The sequence below is a fragment of the Panthera tigris genome, chromosome F3 (assembly GCF_018350195.1).
Source record: "Panthera tigris isolate Pti1 chromosome F3, P.tigris_Pti1_mat1.1, whole genome shotgun sequence".
Classification (NCBI taxonomy): Eukaryota; Metazoa; Chordata; class Mammalia; order Carnivora; family Felidae; genus Panthera; species Panthera tigris.
Genome location: NC_056678.1, coordinates 21,148,352 through 21,164,088, shown reverse-complemented (window position 1 = coordinate 21,164,088; position 15,737 = coordinate 21,148,352). Strand labels below are relative to the sequence as shown.

At 38.7% G+C, this 15,737-nt stretch overlaps 1 protein-coding gene across 2 annotated transcripts in view; it reads right to left on the bottom strand.

Annotated features, from left to right (window-relative positions):
* The window catches only part of SOAT1 (sterol O-acyltransferase 1), a 78,447-nt gene that overhangs the window by 34,241 nt on the left and 28,469 nt on the right, over positions 1 to 15,737 (bottom strand). Inside the window, exon 4 of one of the 2 annotated variants that reach the window (XM_042975794.1) lies at positions 4,173 to 4,231. In XM_042975794.1, the coding sequence (XP_042831728.1) occupies positions 4,173 to 4,231 (59 nt within the window). Of the gene's footprint in view, positions 1 to 1,056; positions 1,128 to 4,172; positions 4,232 to 15,737 lie in introns of those variants that run through there. The other variant, XM_042975795.1, reaches the window with a different exon arrangement.

Sequence of the window (15,737 nt, the reverse complement as noted above, 5' to 3'; positions counted from 1 at the left end):
TCTGGAAACTGTCCTCAAGGGTAAAGACAGGAACTGAGTGTCTAGGCCAGGGCTGTACCATACAGCCCTGCCCTTCTGGCCAAAATCCCAATTCTCTCTCTCAAAGATCTACAACTCTGAGCTTAAAAAGAGGGACAAAAACCTTACTAACTGAAAAATTCAGAAATATCTGAACTCTTGCTACTAAAGCCCTTTCCCATTTTCAAAAGCTAAAGTGTTCAACTTCTAGGATTCCCAGAGATACATTAATATCTTTCAAATGTATTTTCTTTTCCTTAAATAAGCCAAAGTAGGTTTCTTCTACTTGCAACCAAAGAAATAATTTGATCGTTTCACTAACACAATGTTAAAACGAAGCTGATTTATTAACCTAAGTTGGTTGGGACTTCATCACTTGAATTTCTCTTGGACTAGTCCAAGCGCTTTTAAGTCTGATTACAACACAATTCTGAGCATTTCAAAAGGTCACGACTCGGGGTTACACAATGTTGTATGATCCCACCAGCACCGGATTTTTTTTTTTTTTTTTTGTAATTAAGTACTTAAAACTTTCTGATGACAGCACTTGGACCTAGATGTGACCTTAAGAGATTCAATCAGTTCAGCCACTAGTTTCATCATCTCTTGTTCCTCTTCCCTTCAGACTGAAGAGCTTGCTCAGTACTTGACAACCCTTTGCACACCTTTCTTTAACATGAGCTCTTCCATGTCGGTCATATTTAGCAAATGAGCATACAGTACACCCAGTTAAATGTGAACTTGACACAAAGGACTTTTTTGGCCTAATTATGTCTCAAATATTGCATGATGACTAAAAAACTATTTGTCGTTTATCTGGGATAAACAAACAACAAATAAACGTAAGCCTACTGTACTTTATCTGACAACTCCAGTTCTGTGGAGCTGAAAGAGTCGCCCCATAAAATCTACAGACTACCCAGTCCCTTCACACCACAAAAACAGTGAATTAGGAACAAAAGTTTAAGTGAGCGACACAATGGCACAGACTATTGGAGCTGAAGGGGGCCCTGGTGGTAGCTAGCCCCATGTCCTCACCTTAAAGATTAGGGGAAGATGGTCCAATGTAGTCGAGTGACCAAATGGGTTAGAGCAGGACTCCAAATTACAAATAACTACAAAGATTCTTGATTTTCGTTTGTTTTAAAAATTATTTCTAAAAACCCAAAAGAGAAAAGAAGTCAATTTTATGGCTCCAAACAATATTCACATACCTGTCACCTCAATGGCCATTTCACATTAGTAAATATCAAGTCACAAAACAAAACAACAAAATATAAGCAGTTAAGAAATCGCTCTTGTAAGTGGGATAATTTAATGAAATTATGTACGTAAAACGTAAAACACCTAGTACAACAAGTTGTGGCCCATAACAAGACATCTAGATGTAGTTCCCTTCTCCTCCCTGCCTGTTTACTCAGTAATACTAAAGTATCACAATAGCTTCCTATCTTTTGTCTCCAAACTCTATACATCATCTTCAACTTCAGATCAGCACTGCATTCTTAATACATCTCCCTCAAAAGCATTCCAATTAATAAACAATGCAAGATGTTCTATCTCTTTAGATATCAAATTGCCAATAAAAACATTCCTAAGTCAAATCACCAAAAGTTCACCAAAAGAATTTTAGTGATTTCATTTAGAAAGCACTGTGTAATAAAGGCAGAGTACAGACTCAGGGTATACACTAGGTGTATAGTATAAAGTATAAAGGAGGGAGGACATCGTTTCAAGCTGGTACTTAGAAAACTGTGGAAGCGGCAACAGGAACTACAACTTCAAGGACAGACAGTATTCTGACTGGTGAAACAGGAAGTTAAAGAAAGTTTCAAGTGGAAGGAGCTTTCCGAACAGGGCATGAAGGCAGAGAAGCAAATGTTTTACAATCTAGCTCTACAATTTTGCAACTGTATTTTTCTTTCTATCATGCCCCAACAGGGGCGCAGATGCTGATCAAGTGTCATTTCTGAGAGACGGCGTGAGCCTCTTACCTCCACACTTGTGCTCGAGCTACGTCCTCCCCAACAACAGGGAGCGAATCTTGCTCCACTACGTCACCCGCACTTGTACAACACAGAGTAATAAATACTAGATTAACCAATATCCACCTTCCCTTTCCCCTCAGTTTCTTTTCCATTCTTTCATTCATTTCTTTCTCCTTCAGATCCTCCTAACTGACCAAACTAAAAACGTAATTCTTTTATTCACTGATTAATATGTAAAGCGGATAAGTAGGATATTCTCTTCATAACAAAGCTTGCAACTTTAAATCCTTGAAACATCCCCCCTCTGCCCACCATGTGGCTTTCCCCTGACCTCTGCTTCCCACTCCATACTCCCTCCCTTTCCTCTTTGGATTTGAGATTCTGCATTCAAAAAGAATTCCTCTCCCACTTCAGATTTTTTTTTTTAAACAAACAGTAACGAAAGCCGGTTCACTTATTTGAAAATTTCCCTCACAAACAGAACAGATAAGGGCTTTGTGTTCTTGCTGGGAGGTGGAGAAGGAACAAGAGGAACAGAAGGGGAATCAGAAAAGTAACAGAACATAAACCCAGGTGTGTCCAGCCAGTCTACAGGAATAAGGGTCAGAAATAGTCTAGCCTGCCACAAAAACAAAATTTCTTTTATCACTATATTTGCAAGAATAAGCCCTTAAAAACAGCACATGCGCCCTTAAAGATTTTTCTTTTGCTAGCCAAAATTATAAATTATCCCTTAGATAAGTGAAGGTTACCTAATAATCAACTCTTTAAACAGTCACTCACAATGGAACAAATTATTAAATGGAAAAGACATGCACCAGAAATGATCTTGATCACTGCAGTCGTGAAGGCTTATACAGGTAACCCAATAAAATCAGAAAAAATAAATAAAAACTTAACACACTGTTAGCTCGAAGTCTAGACTCACGGTTTCAAGCATAGTAAATACACCACTGAATACTACTTTATAAAAATACAATGAGTCAGGGGCGCCTGGGTGGCTGAGTCAGTTAAGTGCCCGACTTAGGCTCAGGTCATGATCTCACAGATCGTGAATTTGAGCCCTGTGTTGGGCTGTGCCAACAGCTGAGAGCCTAAACCCTGCTTTGGATTCTCCCTCTCTCTCTCTGCACCCCCACTCACTCGCTCGCTCTCTCAAAAAATGAGTAAACAAACAAACAAAAAATACAGTGAGTCATTACACTGTAGAAATCACAAATACACTGAACGGATGAGTGGGGGTAGAGAGAGGTCTGTTAATGTTAAGCAAATAGGTACTTGTACTAAAACTTCCAGTGCCAGCATCATCCCTGGACTGAAAAAGTGCTGTACTTCCAAAAGATTAGACAAAAGGAAAAGCTTTCTGTCCCGGACTAGAGAACAACTGGAAAACGAGCACTTATAATTACAAGACACTAATACCAAAGCGGATGTAAATAATCTTGCACATAGTGTTTTATGAAATATGATTACAAAATTATCTAAATTTAAATTATCCTATATAAAGGCACATATGCACACTAAATTAATAAATAAAAGCAGGCTTATTTCATCATTAATGGATGTGTACACACTCAAGGTGACCCAGTAAGGTTTGGAAGTGATCTTCTCATTGGAAAAAAGACTGCCTTGGATTCGAAGTCACATTACATTTAGGCACATACAGTATTAGTTCAGAGTAAAAAAAAAAAAAAATGTTCTTTGTCTTCTAGCATTTCCTGAGGGCACCACTGAATTCTGAATTGTAGAACAGTCTGCCTCACTTGAAATGGCTCCATGTTGTTTTTGACTTGGTATTTCTTCTTTATCCCTAATAAGGAATCTTACTGGAGACTTATTATTTACTATGAACCACAATAGATCCTTTCATAAAGTACCTGCACAGACATTCACACATTCAACTGTATTGTGGTTCACAAAAATCAAGTTCTGCTGGCAAAAGCCACGAAGTGAGAGTGATGGACAGGATGGAAGAGAAAAAAGCAATCTGGTTTTTAAATGTAGGATGCAAAGTGGCAGACCTTACCTTCCTGTTCCACAGCAGGACAGTGTCAACTGATAAGAAAGGTAAATTAATCCTTAAGCAAGTGAGCATTAAAAACTTTAGGAAACAGAGCTCCCTACCCTAACTCTACACTCTTGTTTCTAAAACATGGAGCTACTTACCTCTGCCTCTGCTGTCAACCGTAGCTTCTTTGCCATCAACTGTTTTATGTCAATCCTACCTAAAGAAAGAAAAAAAGGTAACTTTTAAGTTGACGGATACAGCTAACCAGCACAATTTCTTTTCTTTTTTTTTAAGTTTATTTATTCATTTTGGGGAGGGGAGGCAGGGAGAGGGAGAACCCCAAGCAGACTCCATACTGTCAGTGCAGAGCCCAACACAGGGCTCAAACTCTCAAACCATGAAATCATGACCTGGGCCAAAGTGAGACTCTTAACTGACTGAGCCTCCCAGGCGCCCCTAACCAGTACTATTTAAATCATGAAGTTGAAAAATCAAGCAGAAGAGGATGACTATGTAAATTACGGTAAAACCACAAAACGTGACAACTCTTAAAAAATGAAGCATGGGCACTATCAGTAGAAGGAAATTTATACATAATTTATATATAAGAAGACAGGTGCCTGAGTGGCTTAGTCAGTTGAGCATACAACTCTTGATTTCAGCTCAGGTCATGATCCCAGGGTCATGGGATCGAGCCCTGCATCAGGATCTGCGCTGACAGTGGAGTCTGCTTAAGAGTCTCCCTCTCTCCCTCTCCCTCTCTCTCTCTGGACCTGGGTGACTTAGTCAGTTATGTGTCCGACTTCAGCTGAGGTCATGATCTTGCAGTTTGAGTTCTAGCCCCACATCAGGCTGTGTGCTGACAGCTCAGAGCCTGGAGCCTGCTTCGGATTCTGTGTCTCCCCCTCTCTCCGCCCCTCCCTCACTCATGTTCTGTCTCTCTCTCTCTCTCAAAAATAAACATTAAGGGGCGCCTGGGTGGCTCAGTCGGTTAAGCGTCCAACTTCGACTCAGGTCACGATCTCGCGGTCCATGAGTTCGAGCCCCGCATTGGGCTCTGGGCTGATGGCTTGGAGCCTGGAGCCTGCTTCCGATTCTGTGTCTCCCTCTCTCTCTGCCCCTCCCCTGTTCATGCTCTGACTCTGTCTCAAAAGTAAATAAACGTTAAAAAAAATTTTTTTTTAATAAAAAAAATAAACATTAAAAAAATTTTTTTAAAGGTTCTCTCTCCCTCCGCCCCTCCCTCGTGTTTCTCGAAAAAAAAAAATTACTGTATGTACATACAACGTTCACAACATTAATCATATGATGCTATAAGATCCAATACTGACAGTACGAGAAGTTAGACTCTGTGAATGGATCTTGCAACTGTAACTACTAAAATGCACAAGCAACCATAGAAAAATTAGATACATTGGACTTCATCAAAAATTTTTTAAATTTTTTTTGCTGTAAAGGACAACATGAGAAAAGCAGAAAGACAACACACAAAATAAGACAAAAAAAATCTGCAAATCTGATCAGGAACTCGTATGTATAGAGCACTCTAAAGTATATATATTGGGGCACCTGGGTGGCTCAGTCGGTTAAGTGCCGACTCTTCATTTCAGCTTAGGCCATGATCTCATGGGTTTGTGAGATTGAGCCCCACGTCAGACTGCGCTGACAGTGCAAAGCCTGCTTCGGATTCTCTCTCACTTTCTCTCTCTGCCCTCTCCTACTTGCTCGCTCTCTCTCAAAAATAAACATTCAAAAAAAAAAATAAAATATATAAAGAACTCTTACAACTCTATAATAAAAAGACAAGTGATTCAATTTAAACATGGGCAAAGTATCTGAACAACCATTGCTCCCTGAAAGATACACAAATAGCCAATATCACATGAAAAGATGCTCCACATCATTGGCCACCAAGGAAACGCAAATCAAAACATGAAGAAATACCACTTCATACCCACCAGGGGGCTATCATCAAAAATAGCAAGTGCTGGCCATTGTATACCATAAGCTTATACAATGTTAATGCGTCAGTTTTATCTCAATCATGCTGGTGGGGAAAAAAGAGCTGTACATGTAGGAAATTCTGAGAACAGTATTACTTAAGGACTGGATGTGACAGCTCTTCTATGATACAATTAGAGAAGTGTCTATAAACACCCGTAACAGGGCGCCTGGGTGGCTCGGTAGGTTAAATGTCCAAACTCTTGGTCTCAGCTCAGGTCACAATCTGATGCCCAGCCAAAAACTGGTATATGAATGTTTATAGAAGCATTATTCATATTAACAGAAAGTGAAACAACTCAAATATCCATTAACTGATTAACAGAATGTGGTCGAGCCACAGAATGGGATATCACCCAGCAATAACAGGAGAAACACTCATACACACTTCAATATGGATGAAACTTGAAAACATGCTGAATGAAAGTCAGTCACAAAAGACTTACACGTTGTAGGACTCCATTACATGAAATCCAGCAGAGACAATTCTACAGAGACAGAAGGTTTGTGGTTGTCCAGGCGTCAGGGGCAGGAGGGTGAGGAATAGGGAATGCCTGCATAATGCGCACACGGTTGTTTTGGGGTTTTTTTTTTTGGGGGGGGGGGAAGAAAATAATCTAAAATTCATTTCATTCTAAACTCCTTATTCTGAAAGATTCCTTTCTGTATATTAAGTCGCATTAATGTAGCTCCCTAATGTTTAATTTAACTGAGGTTATTAGTCTATTATTAATTAATCTAACCTGAGCACCTTCTTCATGATTTTCAAGAAAAGTTGATTTTCAAGGTCTTAAAATATTTGTTTTTTATGAGAACCTGTTGTTCTTTATGACTCCCATACCCACTGTACATTGTGATTTATGACTGTCATGGACTCAAAGACAGTTCCTTAACTTCACAGTGAATCACAGTACTACTATAATTTAAGCAAGCAGGCAGACTGTCTGCTCTTTTATTCTTTATATTTTATTTTAAAGTTCATTTATTTGAGAAAGAGACATTGTGAGTAGGGGAGGGGCAGAGAGAGAGGGAGAGAATGAGAATCCCAAGCAGGCTCCGTGCTACTAGCTACAGAGCCCAACGTGGGGCTCAAACTCACAACCTCATGAGATCGTGTCCTGAGACGAAAACCAAGAGTCACTCACTTAACCGCCTGAGCCACCCAGGCACCTGTCTGCCCTTTTAATAGAATAAGGGTAGAGTTCATTTTGAATGAAATTTGCCTCCATTCATGAGTCTGTCTTTACACATAGTATCTTGCATAATAGCTTAGCCAAGTTTTAGCTTTTGATATCTTTATTAAACATTTAAGTTTTCTTGGTAAAATTTCTAACTTGCATCCTTCCTATCTACAGAAAGAAAACAAAATTATTTAAATAAAAAATTTTTTTAAGTTTTTCTTTGGCAAAAGATTCACAGCTTAAAGCAACACTTTTAACATAACTTGAAAAATTAAATGTCAATGCAGAAGCTAATGTCTACTCTATTGAACTTGGTGCCCATTAACAGTTGCATATACTGCTCATTTTGCTTACTAAAATAATGTTATTGGAACCTCTTGTTAACGTTAGATTTTCCTTTGAGTTAGAGTTTTACTGAAATTCACTTAAGTTCAACATAGACTTAGTGATCTTGAAATGGTACCTTTTTCATTTTTGTATTTTTTTCAAAGTATACCTTCAGATATTATAGTATCTTCTTCCAGAAAAGGAATTTTATAATCTGATACTAAATGCTATTTCATCTTTTTTAAATTTTTTTAATGTTTATTTATATTTTTTGAGAGAGACAGAAAGAGACAGAGCATGAGTGGGGAGACGAAGAGAAAGAAGGAGACACAGAATCCGAAGCAGGCTCCAGGCTCCGAGCTATCAGCACAGAGCCTGACGCGGGGCTCGAACTCACAAACCATGAGATCATGACCTGAGCCAAAGTCGGACACTCAATGGACAGAGCCACCCAGGCGCTCCTATTTTATCTTTTTAATTGAAATGTCAAGGTGTCTACTCTACTATAGGAACCAATAATATCAGACATCATCATGTGTAGAGAGATTTTCCACACAAATAAATGGATAGAACAGAACAGAATGCGAGCTGAAACATAGGAAGACCACCACTTCTCTTTGCTGTCTTTGTAAAAACCTATAATGTAACTTTGTATCATTTTAGTAGTATCTTTTAATGAGAATTTACATTTTCTTACCTATTTTCCTTGGCAAAATTTACCTGAGTATTTTTGTTTCAGAATCAACAATTGCTACTGTATATTCTACTTAAAAGAAGGAGTGAAGGGCATTCTAAGTAATTTCCCAGAAATACTTACTTTGCAGGTTAAAAAAGAAAACCGCAGGCCAAAAATGGGAGTCACATATGCCAGGCCAAGTCATTAGGTTAGGAACCTAACCTAATTAAAGTTTCTACCACTTCCTGAAATGCAGTTTTACCCAATCAGGAATTCTCTGGTCAGTATCAATGAGGTCGTCAGTCACATGGCCTTCTACATCCCACCCCCTCCCAAAGGAAGAGAAGGTAATCCACCCAATAAGACTCCTGCCCTTTCTTTTACTAATCGTCCTGCCCAGTTTCTGCCTATAAAATCTTTCCAGTTTGTACAGCTCCTCTGAGCTCCCCTCTACTTGCCTGATGGGTTGATGTCCGATTCATGAATCAATTAATAAAGCCAATTAGATCCTCAAATTCACCCAGTTGAATTTTTGTTCTTTAACACCAGAATGAATGTTGAGGGCAAATTTGGGCTAATTTTTTTTTCTTTAATGTTTATTTTTGAGAGAGAGCGTGCATGGGGCTGAGAGAGAGAGGGAGACACAGAATCTGAAGCAGGCTCCAGACTCCGAGCTGTCAGCACAGAGCCCAAAACAGGGCTCGAACCCACGAACCATGAGACTGTGACCTGAGCCTATGCTTAACTGACTGAGCCACCCAGGCACCCCATATTTGGGCTAATTTAAATTTAATAACTCTCTCTCCCTATTCTAAAAGTAATCTTCATTACAGGAAATTAAAATCCCAAATGCTCTCTCCCAAAAGAGCTCTAACAAAACTACCCTATGTCCTATAGTGTTCAAGTAACTAATATTAATACTTTGGTAGATACCATTCGTCCTTCTACTTTGGCAAATATACATACTATAAAAGTGGACTCATGCATAGTTTTGGAACTTGCTTTTTTCACTTAATATATTGTGAATATCTTTCCATGTCACTACATATGCCTCTGTATCATTTTTATTTGCCTATTATTCTGTTTTTATGGCTGAAACTTACTATATTTAATCCCCCATTGGAAATTTAGATTATTTATACCCTTTTACAATACTTCACTTGGAAAAAAGGCATGGAGAATGAGAAGGTCCAAAATGCACCCCATCAAAGGTCTATAATGAGAGACAAAAAAATAAGTAATAATGGCGGAGAACTTTCCAGAATTGTGGAAAGAGACCAATCCTCAAATGAAATAAGGTCAAAGAATCCCAAGCAGGATAAATAAAAATCTACACTTAGATAGAGACTCCAGAATTGGACCCACAAAAGTATGGCCGACTAATCTTTGACAAAGCAGGAAAGAATATCCAATGGAAAAAAGACAGTCTCTTTAGCAAATGGTGCTGGGAGAACTGGACAGCAACATGCAGAAGAATAAAACTAGACCACTTTCTTACACCATGCACAAAAATAAACTCAAAATGGATAAAAGACCTGAATGTGAGACAGGAAACCATCAAAACCCTAGAGGAGAAAGCAGGAAAAAACCTCTCTGACCTCAGCCGCAGCAATTTCTTACTTGACACATCCCCAAAGGCAAGGGAATTAAAAGCAAAAATGAGCTATTGGGATTTCATCACGATAAAAAGCTTCTGCACTGCAAAGGAAATAATCAACAAAACTAAAAGGCAACCGATGGAATGGGAAAAGATATTTGCAAATGACATATCAGACAAAGGGCCAGTATCCAAAATCCATTATGAAGAGCTTACCAAACTCCACACCTGAAAAACAAATAATCCAGGGAAGAAATGGGCAGAAGACATGAATAGACACTTCTCTAAAGAAGACATCCAGATGGCCAACAGGCACATGAAAAGATGCTCAACGTCACTCCTCATCAGGGAAATACAAATCAAAACCACACTGAGACATCACCTCACACCAGTCAGAGTGGCTAAAATGAACAAATCAGGAGATTACAGATGCTGGAGAGGATGTGGGGAAACGGGAACCCTCTTGCACTGTTGGTAGGAATGCAAACTGGTGCAGCCGCTGTGGAAAACAGTGTGGAGGTTCCTCAGAAAATTAAAAATAGACCTACCCTATGACCCAACAATAGCACTGCTAGGAATTTACCCAAGGGATAAAGGAGTACTGATGCATAGGGCAAACTTGTACCCCAATGTTTATAGCAGCACTCTCAACAATAGCCAAATTACGGAAGGAGCCTAAATGTCCATCAACTGACGAATGGATAAAGAAATTGTGGTTTATATATACAATGGAATACTACGTGGCAATGAGAAAGAATGAAATATGGCCCTTTGTAGCAACGTGGATGGAACTGGAGAGTGTTATGCTAAGTGAAATAAGTCAAGCAGAGAAAGATAGATACCATATGTTTTCACTCTTATGTGGATCCTGAGAAAGTTAACAAAAACCATGGGTGAGAGGAAGGGGAAAAAAAGAGTTAGAGAGGGAAGGAGGCAAACCATAAGAGACTCTTAAAAAATGAAAAAAAAACTGAACATTGATGGGAGGGAAGGGAAAGTGGGTGATGGGCATTGAGGAGGGCACCTGCTGGGATGAACACTGGGTGTTGTATGGAAACCAACCTGACAACAAATTTCATATTAAAAAAATAATAAAATAAAATAAAATAAATTACATGCTCAAAAAAAAAAGATCTATCATAGTGAAACTGTAACACACAGGTTTATTTTAAAAAACACCTCTTAAAAGCAGCCAGAAAGCAAGTACCACCTATGAAAGAATTGCAGTTATGCCTGACTTACCAATGCCAACAACAGAAGCCACCAGACAGTGGATCAGTATCTTCAACCTTTGACAGTGGTGGAGTTTGTAACTGGGAAGGAGGCTAGAGATCATGTCATGAAGAGCCTGGGTGTATTTTAACAAGGGCTATGAGGAAACTAAGAATTTTAAGCAGGAAAATAACTGATTTGATATGGGCAAGTCCACTCTGGCAGAATGAAAAGGACCACAGAAGAGAGAAATGCAATAAATTCAGACAAGAAATGAGGTCATAAACCAAAACAAATGGCAATGAGGGTAGGTAGGAGAAGATAAATTTTGAAGATAGTCACAAACTTTAAATAGGCAAGAAATATGACTAAGACAAATATTAATTTGATTTTTCTGTCAATTATAACACCTTTTTTATTTAGTTCTCTACCATCTACGATCGGACCATGGTTTCATAAATAATCTATTTCATAAATAAATGAATACTGAAGCTTCTTCCCTTCAACTAATTCAATTACCATGGGGGAATGGGGAGAGAATCATTGTAAAAGATTAATTCTCACTACCTGTACATCACTTCCAAAAGGCATCTATTTATCCATAAATAACATAACCACCATTACAAACTGGTTTTGACTAGTTGGGAACTGGAAAATAGGGAGTATTTTTGCTCACAGCTAGACTAGCCTCTGAAAGCCTCCCTCAATGACATTAAAACTACACAGTGGAAGAAAAATATATTAAAAAGCCAATTCTACTCATGTTCCTTCACCTTAAAATTAATTTCACACATATTCAAAAGATTTACTTTCTTATTACCAAAAAATTAAAAAATTAAATGTCAAAAAATCCAGAAGAAGAATGCCCTTAAAGCTAACATGCAATGATTTCTTAAAAATTTTTTAACATTTATTTATTTATTTTTGAGAGAGACAAAGTACGAATGGCGGACAGGCAGAGAGAGGGAGACACAGAATCCACAAGCAGGCTCCAGGCTCTGAGCTGTCAGCACAGAGCCCAACAAGGGGGCTCAAACTCACGAACTATGAGATCATGACCTGAGCCGAAGTCAGATGTTTAACTGAGCCACCCAGGTGCCCTTCTAACATGCAATGATTTAAAGTACAGACTTCCAACCATATAACTCAACTCAAGGTTTCTAGGTTTCTAAAACATTGATCATGCAATTTCTGTAAGATCTTCTTAGGTCTACTGATATCACTAACTTGTAACATTAATATCCTTGAAAACTGATCATTAACTGGTAACATCTAATTAACAGACCCAAGGATAAATCCCTTAAAAAAAACAAACAAACTACTGTACATTTTGTTTTCTCCTAGCACTCTCATCTCCAACAAATAAACCAGGTTTGCAACATTTACCTTTGTGAGCGCTACTTAACCCTTGTGAAGTCTATATTTATTTAATGGGAATACTTAAAATTTATTCCCTGAAATATCAAAAATCTTATTTTAACCAGTTGTGATGAAGAGCTTTCTAAAATTATCACATGCCACCTTATCATATACCACCTTAAAAAAAAAAACCCAACTGTATCCTACATACTTTTTATGTCCAGTAAAAGAGATCATTTATTGTACTATGCTATCAATACCTACAGTAAAACTGAAATGAGAGCAATCAGGACTATACCAAACAACTCCAAGGAGCTGTGCCTTTCGATGGGGCGGTCTCTTCATGGCTTTGTATCAAATCCGCTTCCTCTAACAATCCTATGTTTACACTGCTATGCCAAATCCATTGCCAAGGTTACCCAGAAGGAAAAGACACATAACCAAGCTCGTTAAATAGGTAACTCATTTATTCATTCAATTATATATTCAATTCATTAAGTAAAAACCCAGTGAGTACCCAATATATAAAGGGTAGTACACACATATCCTAAACCCTTCCTTTAGAATCTCAGGAGAAATGTGCGAATGTAGATAATTTCAACATACAGATGACTGTGGGGTGGAGTGAGCTTTTGCAGAGGAAGTCAATATTTGAGCTGAGTCCCAGATGATAAAGAAAAATCATAGTGAACAGGTGCTAGACAGATTATTATAGAGGAAAGAGTGAGCATACAGACTTATAAAAACTTGGGTTTTTTGGGACTTGAACCTGGGTCAAATGTCTCTCTGGGTGCCATGCTTGCTTTGCTTTATAAAACTGATTTTAATAAGCTTTTTGCCTAAGGGTAGCTTTTTATCTACTTACTTGCTAAATGACCAACTTTCCAGATGAGTGCTGTCCAACAGAAATATAATGTGAACCACATACGTAACTTTAACTTTTCTAGGAGCCACAACAGGTATAAATGAGTCCTTGAAATGTGGTATTTTATAATTACAGTGTTATCTCAATTCAGACTAGTCACATTTCCAGTGCTAAACTAGACGATACTGAAATGTAGGTCTACTAGCTCCCATACTGAACAGCATGGCTCTTTTTCAAGTTTATTTGTTTTGAGAGAGACAGAGGAAGAGGGGCAGAAAAAGAGAGAATCTCAGGCAGGCTCTGCTGTTCTTACAAGGAACCCCACAAACCGTGAGATCATGACCTAAGCCAAAATCCAGAGTCAAGACACTTAACCTAATGAGCCACTCAGGTGTCCCATGAATGGTGTAGCTCTAAATGAGGGGTCAGCACATCTTTTTCTGCAATGGGCCAGAGAGCAAGTATTTCAGGCTTTGCGAGCCATATGGTCCATTCACTCCACACACAAACATGGCTGTGTTTGCCAACTCCTGTTCTAGATGGCTAATTTACTGTAAATCTGGCTGACAAAACTGATAGGTATGTACACGACTTTTTGTTAAGTTAACCTAACTATGGCAAATGCTGTTGGCTGCTTCCCCAATAAGGGCATGTGTTTCATTCCCCTTGCCAGACTGATTTAAGACTGGGCATGAGTATCTGTCAGAGCAAGGACAGCATAAAAATGACTCACTCAAGCTAGTTTACTGAGAGGAGTTCAAAGAGGGCCCTTTTATACATGTGCGGGCAGAGTTAAAGAAAAGCAACAAAGGATAGTGTGGAATTCTAGGGCTAGTAACAAATACCAGGGAAGCTATCCTTAGGCTTCAAAGGGCAAAGGAGGGAAATGGTTAAGGAAACCCAAAGAGAATTTCTAAGAGAACTATCAGACAGGAGTGACGGTTACCCAGACGGAGGAAAGTAACTTTAAATAAAGGGAAAACTTTATAACGAAAGTTATAAACACACTCACCTTCCTCTCTCTGCCCTTGGATCTGTCAGTTCCCTCCCCATCAGCCGGACCCCAACCCCCATGACCAAACTCTACCAGAAACCATAGGGCATGGGAACCTATGGATACAGTCCAGTAAGGTCAGCCTCCCAGAACACAAAATAGGGTAGAAAAGAGTAGAGAGACAAAAGGAAGATATCCAGCATAACCTGTAATCTAATTATGGCCAATGAGACATAAGAAGTTTGCTGGGGAATTTCTAGTTAAGTTTCATTGCTCTAAAGAGAAACCTAGGGAAATCGTTTCTCTTCTTCTGACTGAGACTGTTTTGTTTTTTAGTTTGTTTGCGTCACCAGTTTTCTTACCCACCCTGGAGTTACTAATCCTCTGTCATTATTTCCACTCTTCTCTCCTCAATGCCACCAATTTCCTGGACCCACCACGCCATATTCCAAACCCAGATACTGTCTGCTATCTGCTCTCTCCGATTCCAAATGGTCATGCACTACAGAGAGTATTAAGAAAATGGGCCCGCTCTAAACTGATGCTGTCAAGTCCTAACCAGCCCCGCAAAAGAATAATGAAATCTTTTCTTGACCTCTTGATGAATTTAACAGCCCTCACAACCATAGCTCTCAACATTTTCTACCTTCCTCAAGTCCAGCCGTACCAAGCAACCTCCAGTTGATCCCTTGGGTACAAAGTCCTTAAATGTTTTCTCTTTCTTACTTTTCACAATCTTCAACCCTCTTCTCCATTGTTCCCATGTCAGAGGACGGCAAAGGCCATCTCTTTTTCAATAGTAACTCTTCAAACTATTGCCTTGATCATTCCATATCCTTAGAGAGACTGTTCAAATTGCTCTCAACACAGTAAATCATTTATATTGTCCACATTTACATTCAGAGCCAACCTACTCCCTAAAAATTGTTTCTGAAATTATGATATGGATGTCCCCAGTGGTACACAAAATTAAATCTGGGGTTTTACCAACATTCGTCAAGTGTTACATATTTATTTAATAATGTGTGTGTGCGTGTTTAAGCAGGTTCAACACAGGGCTGAGATCAAGACCTGTGCTGAGATCAAGAGTCAGTTGGTTAACCAACTGAGCCACCCAGGCACCACATTAAACAATATATATTCTTTACAGCCCTGTATGATAAGCAAGATGGTTATTTTATTTTTAAAATAAGATTCAAAGCAATTAAATATCTGGCCCACAGTCACATGGCCTGGCCAGTAAGTAACTAAGCCCGAACGAATACCTGTCTTCTAACCCCTAGCCACGCAACAAGCAGCACAAAAAATAAAATTTAAATTTAAAAAAAAAAAAAAAAAAGAAAAGAAATCAAGGCCTACTTATAGTGACTACATTAAAAGTAGAGTTCTAAGCAATAAGCAATGACTAAACCATTTTTTCAAGTTGTAATTCTTTTAATAAACATTTTCTTTGCCTCCTTGAGGCAAGTGCAGAATTAGCTAACGGACAGGCACTGACTAGCAGGGTTTTA